This window comes from Convolutriloba macropyga, chromosome 2 (assembly GCF_964194025.1).
Source record: "Convolutriloba macropyga chromosome 2, txConMacr16.3, whole genome shotgun sequence".
Lineage (NCBI taxonomy): Eukaryota > Metazoa > Xenacoelomorpha > Acoela > Convolutidae > Convolutriloba > Convolutriloba macropyga.
Window position 1 is genome coordinate 51,633,209 of NC_134469.1, and position 19,225 is coordinate 51,652,433.

General features: G+C 34.0%; 1 protein-coding gene across 1 annotated transcript in view; it reads left to right on the forward strand.

Moving 5' to 3' along the window:
- The window catches only part of LOC142335338 (Golgi-associated plant pathogenesis-related protein 1-like), a 67,947-nt gene extending 55,403 nt beyond the window's left edge, over positions 1-12,544 (forward strand). The window contains exons 3-4 of the mRNA XM_075383789.1: positions 5,118-5,292; positions 12,154-12,544. Of these exons, the coding sequence (XP_075239904.1) occupies positions 5,118-5,292; positions 12,154-12,289 (311 nt within the window). The 3' untranslated portion in view covers positions 12,290-12,544. The remainder of the gene's footprint in view (positions 1-5,117; positions 5,293-12,153) is intronic.
- The last annotated feature ends 6,681 nt before the right edge of the window (positions 12,545-19,225 follow it).

The following is a 19,225-nucleotide window of genomic DNA, read 5'->3' on the forward strand; positions in this document are numbered from 1 at the left end:
TGGCAAATTTCCTAAAAAAAGTTTTTGCTCTTTGTAAACTTTTGTTTTTTTGTTTGTTGCTTATTGTGCCAATCGTTTCGTTATGGCCTGTCACCAAAACAAAATAGTTTCAAAAAGTCCCAAGAAGTCGACTCTCGGAATTTTGAGTATAGGGAAAATATACAAGTTTTACAGCTTCAAGTTTTTGAATCTGTTTGGGTAAATTTCACTTTCCCGTCTTTCTTGCATCTCTGGTTATTCGCCTTGTTTACGGTTTTGCCTGTTATGTTGTGATTTATTTAATTTCAATCAATGCATTTCGTATTTAGTCATGGTAACTGTTCAATCACAGTTCTCGCAAAAGACAAAAACCAATAATCAGTTCTTGTATTTTGCTCTTCAATTTTTTGTATTTATTCTCTTTTCATTGGTAAAACCATGAATATCCTAACAAAGTAAACAGTTTATTTTACTAGGTAGTCTTTTAGGTCAATCTCTGCTTCAAGTCAATTCAAGTTTTTTTTCTGTACTTCTGTTATTCGTTTCACTTCTTGTTGACGTTTTCTATTTACACGTGTCACGCATGGCTTCTGAATATTATTATCCTTATCTTATCAGATTAAAAGCTTACCTTTGGTTTTTTCACCTGAAAAGAGTTCACCATGGAAATTGAACGCCATATAGTTCTATGAGCTTGAACGGAACCTTTGTCCAACGAAAAATACTACATGACACTAAGCAAAGGCTGACAAGTTATTTTTTTTAATTATTCTGTTTTTATTTTTTTGGATGTCAAGAGCGTTAATGGTGGTAATAATCCAAAAATCAATTATTTACGGTCTGTCGTGAAATTCATGCCAACTTGAACCTGAATTCATTCGAACTTGATCCTAAATTCCTAAGCTGCCTCGCAGCAAAAGTTTCTCTTCTCAACAGCTTTTTTTAAAAAGTCATTAAAGAATATGTCTAAAGAACAAGTCTAGGTTTTGAGGTTATGTTCTCTTCGTCGATAAACGCAATTTCAATTTCCCATTTTCTGCAGAATTTACAAAAAGGTCTCATATGGTAAGCTATTTGCTATCTGCGTGAAAAAGCAGTAAAATTGAAGATCTTTAAAAAAAATTTAGGCCTCATTTTTACTTGAGACAAAAAAAAATTGAAAAAATCTTGCCTCAAGAATCAATTCTGTTTTTCAAGGTTTTCCAACGATATCACATTCCAAGATATCGCAAGATTCCTATCCCTCAAAAAATTTTGCACATTGCAAGCTAAAAATTTGGTGCGCTTACATGCTTTTACATTGCTCATATTGATAAGGTTGGATATTTTCCTTTTGCCCCCTATTATTTACACTCCCAACAGGAGCACTTGCTAAATGTTAACATAATGTTTTACTAGGTAACAACATGTGTTCTGTACCTGGGTAGGGGGAATTGAATAACGTACGGGCGCATGCATTGACGGAGAAATTTCTACAATATTTTCATAATTGCAAAAAACTTTATGGAAACTTTGTCTGAAGGAGCTGGGTTTTTGATTTCATTGTGAAAGACAGTATCGGCATAAAATAACATATTTGGTGTCAATTTTTTTGAGAAAAGAAGAAATGCAGACTTTTTTAAAATTAGCCCAATCTTTAGATGAAAAGTTTGTTCTGTATAAATTTGTATTTTTGTCATTATAAGGCTTCTAGCTGGGGACTGGCTAGCACCCAAAACACTATGAAATTTGAAAGGTTCTTCGAAGAAAAATGAGTTTGTCTGACCATTAATTATAGACAGTTGTCCCCGGTGCTCTCTCAAAGCTGTATATAAAAGATATTTGATGCACACAATTAATGAACACAATCAAATATTATCCTGTTATTCAAAACTAAAAATTTTATATAACTTACAACAGTCGGAGGAATCCCGATTCCAGAAAGTCAGAGTAATTTAACCTAATCAGAAAGAACGATTGGACACTTTTTTCTAACACTCTTTCTACCTAGGAGTTTTGAACTCACGTGTCAACTTCGTCTCTCAATTTATAAGTAATTTATTTAGTGAAATTATGAACGTTTAGTTTTGGAGCAATTAGGAACCTTGAAGCCGTACCAGAGAGTGGCAGATCGATATTTCATGCTCTCATAACTCAATCGATGAATTGGTGCGCACACATTTCTTGTTTACTCAATGAACTCATGCAAACATTAATAAACTAGCAAATCACCTGTTCATTATACTTCAATTCCTATTAGCTTTGGTTCACCTACTAACTTAAAACGCCAATGGATTACCAATTATAATATATATAATTCTAAAATTTCTTTGTCGTGGAGCAATTCCAAAAGATATCAATCTTAATCGACAGAAAAGGCACCATTTTAAACAATTATGCAGTCAGTTCATCAAACCAAAACTAATTTGTATTATTAAAAAGACTGGACTCAAAGTGTTGCATTCCAGGAATTCAAAAATTATCATCCAAAAACTACATCGGTACCACGAGCATATTAAAGCAGTTAAGCTCGAACGGCTTGTTAAATAATCTTACAATGTTCAGGGAGCACAGCCCATCGTTCGGGAAGTAGTACGTAACTGTGATTATTGTAGTGGTAAAATCATTCATCGGCGTTTTAACTGCCCTTTGGTACATGCTTCTCGCCCTACACTTGTAAGAATTTGTAACGAATTAGGCCTAGTGATTAACGAAAGTCCGTTAATTGAGAAAAATTGCTTCAAGAACGCCCCTTTGTTAAATCTTACATCCTTTATCCGTAAAACCATGGACACTATTGATCCCGATTTTAATTGCGTGTGCGCTGCACTTAGCACAATTTTGACCGGAAATCCTAATCAAGGCGGAACAGTTGAAGAAATAATTTGTTGATTCCAAAAGGAAGGCCCGGACCGTCACTTATTAAATTTATTGGGCTCTGCCCCTCTCATTAATGGCCCAGATGATCTCGTTACATTTCGTTACAACCCCAGATTTGAAAATGCTAGCACGAACCTTTAGAATTAATATTCACATTTTTTATGAGGCCAATGAGTTCGAGCAAGCCCAATGGGATTGTTATACTGGAAAAAAATAAGCCCAAATAGGGAGGACTTCACTTAAATGCCGGCATGAGCGGTGGAGCAATGCATTGTTTTACTGTTACTCGTGTTAAGCTAAAAAAGTGAGAGGTCAGTTGTTCAATTTTGATAACCTCTTTTATTAAACAGGACTAGCACACACATGGCAATTAAATAAATTAAATTAGAGTTAGCTAGTATTCAACATATGGACGCTCACTTTGTACTCTCTTCATTATTTCCATTAGCGATTGTTGCTCTGCTTTTCCATCTCCTGACATATCAAAAATTGGTTGTTTTTGTTGCTCGCTTTGTTGCTGTTGTTGCTCACTTTGCTGCTGTTGTTGCTCGCTCTGCTTCGCAGCCAAAGATTTTTTCCCTTAATGGATCTGCTGCTCTTTGCTCGTTTCTTTGTTTTTGTCTTGAAAACCCGAATAAGTTCTGGCCGTGACGTTTTTCCAGCCACTGGAGGTAGCATTATTGGAGCCTTTCCAAGTTGCTCTTTTAAAATTTTGTTGTCCATAACGCAAGTGAAACAATTTATTAAAGCCCGGCGAGTGTGGAGCAAGGCCAATTAACTAAGTTCAGTTTTAATTGAAAAAAATAAGGGCATTTATGTGATTGACCTCTAGACTTTCCAACTCGAATGATCTTGGTCTTATTTGCCTTGCCCCAAATCGCGCCACAATTTTGTATGCTTCTTATCAGTTGTTCGTTTCGTTAGCCCTAGTGTTAGCACGCATCTTTGTATTTGAGACCTGTCAAAAATCGGACCTATTTATTTTGCCCGCAAAAGTACCTGGTGTGAAAGATAAAATTGTGATTAACAAAAGCGTCAACTAAATAAGGAAACCACGCATGAACGAAATTCTACGGGTTCAAACAATACAGCAAATCGCTTTTATCTTTAACCCTGAAACCAATGAGACTATTGATAATAATTATCTTTTTTTGCATGCAATATTTATCAAAAAATCAGTAAAATTTACTAAAAATGTGAACAAATCAACAGCTATTTATGACAAGAAACCCACAGGAGTCATCTGCTTTTCTGTATTGACATATCAAGTTGTTCTACTCCGCTAACAACGGCTATATGTAAATACAATTAAGAAACTGTATAAAGTGGAAAATTTTGCCGAGTTCTGTAATTTTTTGATTTTTACTTACTTTTCTTACGTAGTGCTCAATTAGTACAAAATTGGTTTTGAAAAAACATTTTTTTTCTAATCACCAGTATGGCTTGAGAAGGTCTGGATTGTTAACTAAAAAAAAGCTGTGGTCAACCAACAAAAATTTTTATAACGTGGTTAGAGAAATTTTCTAACATTTAGGTAAGACATGAGATAAATTTTCAAAATTTTCAGCGCAACGAAATTTTCGTTTGCTCTGCAGTTAGCATCTGTTAATTTTGAGATGAATTCGCTGAAATTACCCTGCAAATTTGTAGGAGATGCGACGACAAAAGTGCTACACGTTAAGTAGGAAATGTGCTGAAAATGCGCGGAAATTTCAAAAATTCCATCACCTTTTCAAAATTTCACCGCATGTCAGCGCTTTCAGCGCATTCAGCGCATTCGTACATAAATTCAGCACATTCAGTTGCAAAAAATGCGCTGAAACGGCGCTGTCATCTTAACCTGGGACGACCAAAGGTAATGGTTTACTTAAATGAGCAAGATTTTTGTTTTAAGTTTATAGTAGTCTACTGTTTTTCTACGTCTAGATTGAAATAAGCCAGTAAGCTGGAATTTCATGAGTCTTTGTCTTCTGAAAATACCTTCCTGCAGAATATTAGGTGCTCCCTTATGAACAAAAATAGCCTCGACTATTGCAAGTTCAGGATAACAATTTTCTTTCGCCAATTTTCTGAGAAAAGAAATGACCTCGACCAATTCATATGTCTGAAGGTTAGTTCGACTTGGTCTGTCTTATGAAAAACAATAATCCGAAACCCCGAAAACAAGTCGGGTAGGGTTCTCTTAACTAGGGTTCTTGGTCGTGTTATTTAAGTCAATTTTTGTCCCCTCCTCCCTTTGACTTCCTCTTTATGGCTAATGTGCTGTTACTGAATTTCAGAAGCAGTACGCAAGGGCTGTCAACAGTGGTACAAAGAAGTAAAGAACTATATGTACCCAGGTCCGAGGGATTATCTGGGATGTGGGTCTGATTTCGGACCAACTGGGTACTTGACTCAACTTATGTGGAAAGAAACCACACACGTTGGCTGTGGAGTGTCTAAGTGCTCAAAAGGGTAAAAAAAATCTACTCAATATATAAAGTTAAGGTAAATACACCTGAAAAAATTTAACCGACTTAGCTCTTCAGGTAAATATGCCTTTCCGTAACTCATCTTAACTTTCGCTAGCTTTATCTCAACTTTAACTTAAAAAGATAATACCTCGCTACCTTAACAAAAAAATAGTAACAAATTACGAGGTACATTTAAAGTAAGTTAACTTCAACCGCTAGGGTAAAAAATAAGGTAATATTGAGGTACCGTATTGAAGTAAAATTAATCAACGTAAACCGATTAACAGTTTCAAAAAAAATTCAGGTAAAGACAACTTATAAGTTAAGAATAAAAAGATTTTGAGTAAGAAAATACTGTACCAAAGTAGATACCAAAAAACAAATGAACAACTGTGGAAACATTTTAACCAGTTAATTTAGCAAAAAAAAACATTGAAAAAGCAAACGCACGCCAAGCTTCTCTCGACATGGACATAATAATAATAATAATAATAAAAATAATAATAAATTGTTCATTTTCTGTTATCGAGCAACACAAAAGAAGTTTATTTTACTGTGCACAAAATATATCTACAATGAAGTTCAACAGAAAAAGAGCACACCATTAGATCATCAGTTGATCCGTTTTCAGGTGCCTCACAATATAGGAATATCAAAGAACTGTTGATTAAGAACCGAAAGAAAATTACTATAGTAATTGAACTAAATCATGGTTGGTTAAAACAAAAAAAAAATTTTAAAAATATACATAAACCGATAATTGAGTGCAGGGGGCTACCATTAGACGTACTCGAAAAAATAACTTGAGAAGTCTTGGTTGTCAATTATGTAATTTCTTAAAAACATATGGCAAAAATGTTTTATTTTTTGATTTGTCATTTTTAAAACCGTATTTACAAAGGAAGGTTCAAGAAAAACCAACAAATTCAACATTTTTCGGACCTTAAACCTCAATCGGTTTGTCACATTTTTTCGATCACCGCAATCAAGACACATTGTTGTTTTTCTTCTTTTTTTTACTCTGTTTAATTCGTTATCATTCAAGTAAGATTTGACGTGACTAACAACACATTCGTCTCTTAGCATTTTTATTAACAGTTTAAGTACTTCGTACAAGTGTAGTTCTTTTGCCTAAAACAGGTTAAATTTTCTCCTTAGATCACTCACTGAGTTGAACTTTCTTTTATTGAAAATTATCCTTATGAGTTTTTTTAATTTTGAGTCTATCAATGAAATATCTGACAAAACAGAATTTCCATAAATCAGTATACCATATTGCACTACCGGCTGAACATAACTTTTAAAAACCTGAATCATTTGACTTTTACTAAGAAATTTTCTCAGTCTATAGAACAGTCCAATGAACTTTATTAATTTTTGGTTAACAACATCAATATGATTTTTGAAAGACAATTTATTATCTATTGTTATTCCAAGATAACGTATTGAGTCAACGTTTTCAATTCTCTCTTTATCGATGTTAATCTGTTCTTTTTTGGAGTAAGTTTTATTTTTCCCAAAATACATTGATTTTGTTTTTTCAGTATTGATTGTCAATTTATTATTAGTTAACCACTGATTACATTTTTGTAATTGAGTTTTGTGTTTCATCACAACCTCTTCGGCGGTGGCTGAAGTTTCAATAACTGTGTCATCTGCAAAAAGTATGATATTAGATTCAAGATTAGTTAAATTGTCAACATCTTTCGTATTGCTCAAATCATTCACGTATATTATGAAAAGCAGAGGACCGAGAACCGATCCCTGGGGAACTCCAATATCAACAAAAGCAGTACTTGAAACAACTTCTGCAATTTGAACAAACTGAGAGCGGTTAGTTAGGTATGATTTAAGTATATTGAAAACATGACCTCTCAAACCAATATTACAACATTTGTCTATTAGTATTGTATGGTCTACCGTATCAAAAGCTTTTTTGAGATCCAGGAATGTGCAAACAGACATAACGGATTTCTCAGATAATTTTTGTCGCAAGAGTTCAATCAGAAACAAAACATCGTCAACTGTACTTCATTTGGCCCTGAAACTAAACTGGGAGCTTGAGAGCAGATTAAATTTCACTAAAAAAGAGATAATTCTTCCCTGAAGCAATTTCTCGAAGATCTTTGCTATCGTTGGTAATAAGGAAATAGGCATAAAATTTGATGGTATACTCTTATCTCCAGATTTGTGAAGTGGGAAAACTTTTGCAATTTTAAGACAATCAGGGAACACGCCAAGATTGAAGCATTCATTGAACCACTTTGAGAGAAAAGGACTCAGGACATTAGAAAATTTCTTGATGCAGTAGTAATTGAGGTCATAACAGTCCTCACTGTACTTATTCGGAGCATTATTAATGATAGCAAAAACTTCCTTGTCTGTAATATCGGCAAGAAACATAGATTGTTCTGCTTTATCGGTTGTTTTTAGAAACAATTTCGTTGGTAAATGTGCGTTCATTTTCCTTCCGATTGATGTAAAAAAATCATTTAAATGGTTGACTTCATCTTGAGATGGTATTTTTCCACGATTTTCAATTTTTTTGCCTGTTATGTCACCATAAACTTTAAAAAAGTTTCGGTTTGTGTTTGCTGCACCTTTTTCAATTTGATTTTGATAAAAAGTCTTCATTTTGTTTTTATCAAAGTTTTTACCTTCCTGCACTGTTGTTTGTATTCGTTATTGGCCGATATTGATTGAGCTTTGAGTGCATTCTTCCACAACTTTTTTTTCTTTGCGGCAGCGTTTTTGACTTCGTTGTCAATCCAGATCTTTTGCACATGTTTTCTTGTTGTCTTAGGTAAATAGTGATCTAATGCTTCTTGCACAGTTCTTTGTGAACATTTGAATTTATCATTAATTTCTTTTTCGGTAGAATCAATTTGTTTTAATCGCTGCCACAGAACGAAACTAATTTTTTCCTGAAGAAGAGGATTTTCAAGTTTTGCCCAATTTCTCGATTGAAAAAAATTATTTTCTGTTTCTAAGTTGGTTTTATTCTTCAATTTAAGTAAAAGTGAATAGTGATCAGTTATTTTTGTTCTTTGGCTGGTAACCTCTGATTCAAAATTTGTAAAGAACAGGTCAATATAAGAACTTGAATTTTTTGTTTCGCGTGTAATGAGGTTCTCACTTACCAATTTTAGGTCAAATGTTTGGGTCAATTCCCTTAAATATGATTGTTTGTTCCCTTTAGATAGAAAATTTACATTAAAGTCACCGCACAGCACATGCAGGCTTTGCGGATCGCTAATATGTTGTTCCAAGTAGTTACTAAGAACGTCAAAAGTAGCAATCGTGGTGGCATTAGGTGGTATATAAACACAAGTCATTGATAACTTTTTTGTTCCAATACTGAAGTAAACACTAACCGCTTGTATATTATTCAGGTTTAGAGACCCGCGTATTTTAACATTAAATTTATTTTGTACAAAAATTGCAACACCTCCATCTCTTTTTTCCCTATTGCTTGTAACCAGTTCATCATAACCATCTATGTGAAAAATATTTGATGAGAACTTATCTTTAAGCCATGTCTCTGTTAGGCAGATTGCTATAGGTTTTTCTTTCAGAGACGCAATTTCCAAAGTGAGTTCATCAAAGTTTTTTGTTAGTGAACGTATGTTCTGTAGCATGATAACCTGCTTGGTTTCGCCCAGTAACATTTTGTCTATGACGACCATGAGAGAATAGTTCAACTACACAATCTGAGCAATCAACTTTGACTAATGAAATCATTAGCAATTTGAGATAAAAAAAATAATTAAAAAAAAGTGTATTTGAAAAAAAAAATAAATAAATAAAAAAAATGTATTTGAAAAAAAAATGTATTTGAAAAAAAAAAATAAAAAAAAATAATAAAAAAATGTCATTGAAAAAAAAATATTAAAAAAAAGTTCATGTTTTGTTTTCAAGCATTTTGAAAAATTTGAAGCAAAGAATGTTAAAATTTAACTTAGAGGACGTCCAGTGACATTTTTTCCTTCTTTTTTTCTTTTTTAAAAAAATTGCACTCCTTTATGTAAGAATGACTTTGATCAATGGGTGAAAGTTTGGAAAGTTTGTTTATTTTAGGTGCTATCTTTAATATGCAGTATAAATAATAATGTTCCGCGGAAATCACAGAACTTTTCTTTTCATCTCAATACTCTTGTTTCAGACTAGATGACTGAGGAAATCACAGTCAGCTTGAAACTTGCTCGCGGAAATCACGAGCAGAGTATCAAAATGAATTTTTTTCTTTCTTTATTTTTTTCTTGTTTATGTTATACTTCTTCCCCCATTTTGTTTCTTCATGAAGCAATGTTTCAAAAAAAACAAGAAAAGCTTAAGAAGGAACGATTCACCAAATATAGTGCATTTCCCCCTATTATTTTGTTGGCAGGAAACAAAACTCAGTTATTCCCAATACATCAACAAAGTATAACAATTGTTTTAACAATGATTTTAACAAGTTAGCAAGTAAATACGAAACAAAAAAAATAATTGAGTTCATGTTCAAATATCAGTTATAATCTAGTCTTGCGCCAGACCGTTTCTTTTTAGTTTTGCGATTGTTTGTTTTGTTTCTTTGCAGCAGGGCAAAATTCGTCTTCGTCGTCACAATTGTTTCTTTTTCGTTTGATAACGTTAAGATTATCTAATTCGTCAATTTCCGTAACTCTGACAAATTCGTTTTTTCCTCTACCATTGTCTACTAACACTGAAACCACGCAGTTGTTTGTGCTGGTTATTAAGTCGCGTCGTTTAGCTTCGGCATTGATAGCTGCCTCGCATTCCTGTAAGGGCTCGTTCAAATAGATATTTTTGCTATTTGTTTGATTTTTTTGTTTCTCAGTGCTCTGCGTTTTTTGTAGATCATTGTTTTGTCCTCAAAATACAGAAACTTGCATATGACAGTCGGCATTATGTTGTTAACAGTACTTGGCACAACATGGCATGCTTTAATAGCATCGTATTGAATTTTCACACCCAGATAATTTTGAAAAAATTTGAGCGTTTCGCTGGTAACGTTCTGAACCCTGTTAGCATCGAAGGGAGGGTTAACTATCAGTAAACTGTCCTTCCTAGAGTACCTCTCCTGTGCACGTAAGCGATTATTTATGTTTTGCTGTTGGTTTTTTAAATTAGCAATAATTTTTTCTTGTTGTCCGACTCGGATTTTTAGATCCCTAACTTCATTGGACAGACTTCTTACCTCTTCTTCGGCATTACTAACGACATTTGCAGAACCTGCAGAAGGACTCGTTCCAGAGCACTCCATTACACAACTCGATCCAGTACACAACTCACAGTATAAGAAACTAAGTAATATAATGATAAGTGAAAAAAAACTCAAAGTAAATTTGAAATAAGCTCAATTGTCAAGTCAAAAATCAATCTCGGATGAAACTCAGATTGCGCAGTTTAGAACGTTTCAAAAAGTCATTCTTCTAAAGGTCAACCGACTGTTCACTTCGACGTTAAACTGTAAAATATACTGTTTTACAAATGTGAGAGGTAGTAATGGTTTGAAAAGGAACGACTCTTATGATTTTAAGAAGCCAAAGGAAAACGATCTTATGCTTGCAACTGGAACACTTGAAGTTTTTCACAAAAAGCGTGATAGTATGTTGAGATCTTCCATCACAATGCTAGATTACATCAATTCGCCTTGAAAAACGTTGTTGAGAGTGGAACAATAATATCCATTTGCAGTTTGGAAAATAATATTCATGACAAAAAATATTTATTTTGTAAAATAATGAAAAATTAGCCAGTAGTTTTATATCAAAAACTGTTTTGCATTGACCTCACCATCACTTTGTCGTTAGTGATCAATCAACATGATGTTTTCTTTTTGTTTATTGAGTTACAGGCTATCAAATCCACGAGGTTCTAAGAGATAAAAAATGTAATTAATTATATAGAACCTCAAACAAAGAAAAAATGTTGGCTGTGCTGATAATTTAGATTTTTGTATTCAAAAGTTCGCAAAAAATAATGGTCATAATCTAAGCAAGGCTGAAAAGCTCATCTTTTGTGAAATTGAAGGTATTTAACATTAATTTATGCCTACATGGGTTTGCTTTAACTTTGTTAATCTAAATTCAACCTAATAATAACTGGTTTTTAAGTCAAGCAAGCCAGATTGTTACAAATAAGATTTCAACTTCCAATGTTATCCAAGATTTTTGCAGTTAATATTATTCTAATTGATAACAGCTATCAGTAGAAAACAATTAACAATATTTCGGAACATACATATTTGGTATACCAAACAAGCAAACAAGACTTAAAATATGAATTGCTAAAAAGAATCCATAAAAGCTTAAGAAAACCAAAGCTTTCGTTTTCGTGGCGATATGGCATGCAAAATTTTGGATAAACTTGGCTGCACATAAAATCATAAGATTAAAATTTCAACATTACCATTATTAAAAAATTGATGTGAATATTTTTAAAGCGAAAAACACAAGCTAACATACGCACATAAACTGGCGAAGACACAAACACCACCACCACCACCACCACCACCACCACCACCACCACCACCACCACCACCAGCACCACCACCACCACCACCACCACCGCCGCCGCCGCCGCCGCCGCCGCCGCCGCCGCCGCCGCCGCCGCCACCACCACCACCACCACCACCACCACCACCACCACCACCACCACCACCACCACCACCACCACCACCACCACCACCACCACCACCACCACCACCACCACCACCACCACCACCACCACCACCACCACCACCACCACCACCACCACCACCACCACCACCACCACTCAGCTGCAACACGCCCCGCAACACAACTCTTTTCAATGAAGATTCGTCAAAGATAACAGAGAAGATGTTAGTTTATTTCAGATACATGTACGTGTGCCGCTACAGCCCGCCAGGTAATGACGTAACCAAGAAGTTGTTCGATATGAAGAATTACAAGAAGTTATGCAAATCAGAGCCAGGAGTGTGGAAATCGTGCAGCCCAAAGGCCCCTTGCTAGCCAAAACAAGTAATTCGATGCCGCCAAATACAACAAAATTTACAGAGCCCACGTCTGTGCCACTGTGCACTGAGTCCGTCAATCAGAATGGGCATAACAGCTATTTTCACTAGATTAAGAGAAATGTTGACAGCAAAACGACGATCTTTTCAGGATTTAATGATAAACAATAAACTTTGATGATATTAAATTAAGTAAAATTTTCGCTTTTTCATTTGCGGTAAGAATGTCAAATTAAAATACATTTAATGCCGATCTATTTCTTCAGCAGCGCCGTCTATAGTCACATTAATCGCAAAACAAAAATCACTATAAATGAAGTTGCTTTGGGACTACGGATACAAAATTCTTAAACGAAGATTGAAATGCAACCTTGAGGAGCTTGCTCACTATAAATTGGCTCCTCAAAATCTTGCCAAAAAGAGAGTGCTGATAGGCGCGTCAGGTTTGGCAAGGGCTATGATAGCGTCCATTTGTGTCTCATAAAAGATATATGGCGATCTCTCGTTCTTTTAAATTGAACAAAACAAGTGTTATAATTTTTCTTGAGCTGTTTTGAACTCTTCTGAAGAATTAAAAACAGCTGGAAGAACCCAGAACGAGCGGCTGAAAGGTTTTTCCGCAAAATATATATTTTTAATAGCCGCACAGCGATAGCTGGGGCTATTATTGGCCTTCTCTTGGTTTTTTTACAATTCAAAGAATTTGAATTGTATTGGGGCGATGTCTTTTTTTTTAAGATCTGTTCACACATTTTCATGATTTTTGAAGTCAAATTGGAGTAGTGATTTTGGTCACGCCGAAACAGGAAATGGAGCGAAAAAGCGAGTGGTTTTGCGGCCTGAATTTTATTTCGCTCTAATTTTAAAGTAGAGTGAGAAAACGGTGTTTGAACAAAAATTCGGTTTCTCGGTAGTGGTTTTTTGTTCACATGCGGAAATTTCACTCTGATTTTTACTGTTTTTTCGATTTTTTGAATCGGAATTTTTTTAAAATGGTTTTCCCAATCCATTCACAGCTCATTTTAGACCTAGTTTTTTGTTTGAATTAAATTTTCAATTCTCGCTAGTGGTTTTTTGGTTCACATGCGGCATTTTGACATTGATTTTGTTTTTTTTTATTTTTTTTATCTGATTTTTAAAAATGGTTTTCTCAATTCGCTCATAGTCCATTCTAGGACTAGTTTTTCTGTTTAGTCAATGAGAGTTCTTTGAATTGTACGTCAGGACTTGTCCTGCTATGTTTTTTTATTTCGTCGTCACGATTTTTGTTACGACCAAATGACGTCACAACCACTTCAAATCAGCTTTTTGTTCATTCGTTCATGCAATTTCAACTGAAGCTCGTGTGTGACGTCATTTTTCGCTCATAGTGGAGCTTGTTTTTTGTTCATTTGCGTGATTCAATTTTTGGTCACACTTGACTTACCTCACTCTCAAAAATGACTTCCTCACTTTGAAAATGACTTTTCTTCACTTTAATTCAAAGAGATAAGGTCAAATCGGTGTGCGTCACTCTAAATGAACGTTATTTGAGATCAGCTAATAGAGGCAGCAAAAATTTATACAGATTTTTAATCAAAATATAACATATCAGCCTTCAATGAAAAGACTAATTTTTTTGGTCGGTCTTTTTTACTGTTTTTTTGAGACTGCAGATCTACGAGTCCATTGCGGCTACTTTCTGGCAATCTGCCAGCTATAATTAGTATTTTGAGACCTGTTACATTTTTTTCCAGAAATACTTTTTAAAGATTTTCATCGGCAGTTTCGAAAAATAAAAGTTTTGTAGATTTCACCATGAAAAACAGCGAGCTGATCAAAACCCAAGTGTAGATAAACAGAACTGAAAAATGTTAAAAGGGTTGGTGAAAACGAATGGGAGAATGTAAAAATATCTATTATTAGCGGTTTTTACCTAAGAAGTATCCGCAACAAGACGCATTGTGTTCTGAACTTTTCAATCTTAAAGGTTACTGAACATTTTTTGTCATCTTTAATAACCAATAGAGTGAATTGTTGGTATTTCGGCCAAAAAAATATGTAATAAACTTTTTAAAAATCTTCATTGCTGGCAGTTGGCGATAACAAATTCTTTGGAAAAGAGCATAATATTAAAAATAGCTGTAGAGCTTTTTAAATAGAATAAAAGACGCTGGATTTTTTGGTTTGAGAAAATAAATGAGAAAAAAATAACAGTTGATTCAAGTTTGATTACCTGGTAAAACTTTAAAATTTCAACCTGGGAAAAAGTTAGAGCCATTTTATAAACATCAGGAAAGCCCAAATTTTCAACGAATTATCCAGAAAACTGTTTGCATTCTTCGAAAATATGATTTTTTAATTATATTTTTTCAAGTTTTTTATTAAAAAAGACAGAATACCTGAATTGAAAAATTTATCTTGCTCCTAACTTACCTGGGTAAGTTTTTCCAGCCTGGAGCAATAACTTGAACGTGATCTGTTGGAAAATTATAAATCAATGCAAGGATTATTCACAACTTTTTTCTCTGTTGTTTTATCTTCTGTACCAATAGGTTGACCCCTTTTGCAGATCAGAGCGGGTACTTCTGAAAAAAATTTATAGCAAGGGGGGGGGGGAATTGTTTTTTTAACAAGTGGTTTTAAGATGTTTTTTAAAATGGCCCATAAATAGAATGGCAAGAAATAAATAAGATGCCGGAAATGTTGGGAATGCTTTGCTAGCGTAATTTTGCTCTTGTTCCACTAGATACTGTAAAAAAGTGTACCTCGTTGATTAGGAGCGTTGTCTTCGCAAAATCATAAAATATTGAGAAAAAAAGAGAATTTTGAAATCTAAAAGTTTGAAATACCGAGTAATTCTAAATTTTTCCTAGCATCGGGGAACAAAACTGAACGAATTTGTTAGGTTTCCAAGTCTTTCTGATACAAGTAATATGATCCTCAAACGAAAAAAAAACTTTCCAAAATTTCATTCAGAGAATAAACGCTTTAGTCCCCAAATTTTGAGAAGAAACATACCTGTTGGTCATTCAACGGGGAAAATTGAAAAAATGGGAACAGTTGAGGACTCTCACTTCTGTTATTCTGTCTCTAATCCTCTACCCATTGACATGACAACAACTAAATTTGGTTCTACTAGCTATAAAAACGAGAAACTTTTGAGGAAGTTTTGGTGGCAACAAACACCATTATTGAGCTATATATGTTATTTTTCTGGGTTCATAAAATTAATCAAAAGACTCTAGAACAACCTCAATGGAAAAATTCAATCAAAGATAAAAACTTTTTGTGGACAATCTTTAAAGTTGCCACTCCAAAACAATAGCTCTCATTTAACAGCTTTGCACAATTAATTTCCATTTAATCAACAACCAACGACCTGAGAGACAAATTAAATTTACAATAACATTGAAAAACGGGGGAAACAAAAAAAAATCGCAAAACAAAAAAGTTTAAAATTCGTAAAGTGTCGTTTTTCAATTTCCTTTTTGAGGTCAACGTCCTCGAAATTTTTGTTCCGAACCCACTTGTGGGAGAGGAACTATATACTCAAATGAGATTTTTTTGTTCAGACAATTTTGACTTAGAGAAGGCGTTCAAAGCTAAGGGTTTCACGGCTTCGACACTTTCTGAGTTTTAGGTTTTTGCCTGTAATTGTTGTTGTTTTCATAGTCAATGACTTGTTGTAATGTCTTATTAAAAACTTATTAATGACAAGCATCGTTGTGGTCCCACCGGGGCATAATTCAGCGTAATTACTGGCTTCCGTTGAAAGCTATTGATTTTAGTGGCGTTGATACTACGAGTTTCCTCAAAAAATTGGCGGTTCTAACGTATTAGTTCATATTTCATCATTTTGTGGAGTCATATTATTTAAAAAATCCGATTGCTGTTAAAAATTAAATAAAACAGAAAAATTTCTGCTGAAAAGTTCGTTTTTAATGCCTTGGACACTTTCACTCAATCCTTTTTTCTTGAATTTGCTATTATTGCCTGTTTTTTTTGTTCTTTGCGTAGCCGCTAATCGCAAAAACCGTCTCATACGCTTGTAATTGAGAATTGAATGAATGATGTAACTCGTAGCTGTCAGTTTGTATCGAATAGTCTTAAAGTTTATGATAATATACCTTTTTTTAAAGATTTTCCAAATTTTTCTGTTTTTGTTGTTCTTTTCGTCAGCTTGTAACTCATGATTGAGAGATCCCATCCAATTTCTTTTAATTCGAACAATAACTTTTTCCCTGATATTATGTCGTCACTGATGTTTTGTTTGTTGGACAGAATGCGTTTTCATAAACGTTTTTTGATAAGTCACTTTTTGTGTTTAGCTGAATTAGTATAAACTATTGAATTAAAAATACAATATTCAGATAATAGCTAATGATTTTAGTGGAATCAATAATTCTTTTTCTTAAAACGTTTGTAATTTTTTGAGTTTTTCTGCATCTTTTGTCCGTTTCCATTGCTGAGTATAACCAAACCCAGGTCCTCTTGGTTTCATAATGACTTTTTAGCAAATTTATCATGGATTGTTTTGTTAAAAGCTAATTCCTTGGTTTAAAAAAAATTCATTCATTTTTGTTTTTCGCCTCATTATCTGTTCTCTTTGTCGACTTGTTACCTTGTATCATTAAAGAATATTTCCATCTGCTGTATAGTTAAGAAAAAGTAAGTTTGTGCATCTCTTGTGTATCTTTTGTTATCTCTTCATTTGGATGATAGGAAAGTCAGAAAAGTAGATGAGCTTGTGTCGGAACATCATGTGCAAACGCATATTAACGAGCCTCCTTGATCAATCAGAAATCGTATGATAACCTGTCTGTGAAATCAGTGACCATTCGCACACATGAGAAAAAACAAATTAAAAATCAATAATTGAACAAAAATTGCAACTGTAAAAAAGTTTCACAAACTGTTAAAATTAAAAAAGATAACGAAACGGCGAATTGAAACAGTATAAGCAACTTCAGCAGTCTTCAAAAATAGTAAAAATGATGGTGAGTAGCTCACAATTGCGTCAAAATGATAAAAATTAACTTGTATATGATACAAGCTCACGCCCATTTTTTAAGAAAATAATTGTGAGAAAAATGTCAAAATGGTTTGGGTGTCAAACTTTCAGAGTGAAAAGAGTGAAAACAGAGGCTCCATAATCGACTCGAAATCGAAAAGCACTGAACATTCCAGACAACTACTCACTAAACAAAATCTGAGCAATTTACTGTTCACACTAATCACTTTTGAAAAAAGAGAGGAGGATGAAAATATAAACAAAATCTCATGGCAATTTACTGAAATTTCTGTACAAGTTTCAACAACCAAACAATTAAGGGCAACACAACGCGTTAGTTTTTTTGGTTTCATTCAAGCAAAATGAAACATATGTTGCAGAAAACAATGCAAAAGATAATCACAATGTAAAACACGGAAAATTATATTTAGTCACTGAATCTCAAATTGAATTGAACAATTTTTTAAACAGATTCTCTTCACATTGCAACGCGTTCCAACGTCGCAGTAAAATTTTGTTAATACATTTTTTTATGATTTTGGTTTAATCAGTGGTCGTCTATTTGCCAACAGACAATGAACCTCAAACAATTCAGAAGGCAATAACCAAGAAATTATAATTTATACTTTCCGTAATAAGTGTTCTGTTTAAAAGTCAAGATTCTCCTCTGTTAACAACATACGAAGAGTGGCTTTGAACTAACGATTCAACAAACCACACTTAGTTGAAATACAGAAAAAAAAGAAGTAGGCAGGTAAAATGAACAACATATAGAACTTGACCCAAATTGATACAGCTCAATCATTTTTTAAAAACAAAAACAACTGTCTGACAACAAGGAAACAGAGACAATGAAACTAAAACGCCTAAGTGGTCACAAAGACCATGCCAGAAAAACAACAGTTCAGGAAGGAGTTCAATTTTGCTTGAAAACACTTTGTGGTACCCAGTCTGGTTTTGTACTAATATGATCGTAACAATCGTTCGATCACTGGACTTGTTAAATGATTTAATATGACTTTGTGCTCATATAATTTACATATTCCCGCTGCTAGCAAAATTACTTATTCATACTATATTTCTGTTGCTAAAAGTAATCTGAAAATTTTCCTTGAATTCAGTTGCAAATTCTAGTCTCATGATATGTATCATGAGAGATAGCACTCAGTTAATACTCCCAAACTCGTTACTTTTATCAATGACATGAAACTAGTAAAAATGCTGAGAAAAAAGGCTATAAACAATTAACCGCTCAATTATTTTATTTAATTTGTGGAGAGAGTCCAAATAACACCAAATCGCCACAATAGGGCCGGCCTCACATGCTCTACCTCACGAAGAGAGTATTACTTGCCAAATCTACATGTCAATCACGAATAGTCATGGTGCCATTCTGGAAGAAACCCACAGTGGATGCAGCTTATTGGCGGAAACGTGGGAGAATAAACCCCAAATTGCTGAATAAGTGTCAAGAATAATTCATTAGAGGTCTTTTTAGAGTCAAACAAGGAGGCATGATAATGTGCGTTTGCACATAAAGTTCCGACCCCGCTCATCCGCATTTTTGGCATTAATGTCTACCAAATGTGGAACAGATAGAAAACCCCCCAAAAAATCAAGTATTTAAAAAAAAAAGTGTAGGAACAAAAAGATCGCCTCCAACGCAGATAACTCAGTGGAGTAAAAAATGCCGCATTAGATTGATGAGATCAGCAATTATTAAGAAAGCAAGTCAAGGTGAACAACAGAATCAAACAACAATAACAAACAACAAACATTAATTACATCCAGTACTTTGGGTCCAATTTTTTAGACAATAAAAAATATTAGCAAGTTCAAAATAGCGTCAGATAAAACTGAAGCTAAACAAAACAACTTGTAGTTCACTAGAAGAAATATGGGACCACTCCATAATAAGGCTCGGTAACAATTAGACAAAAA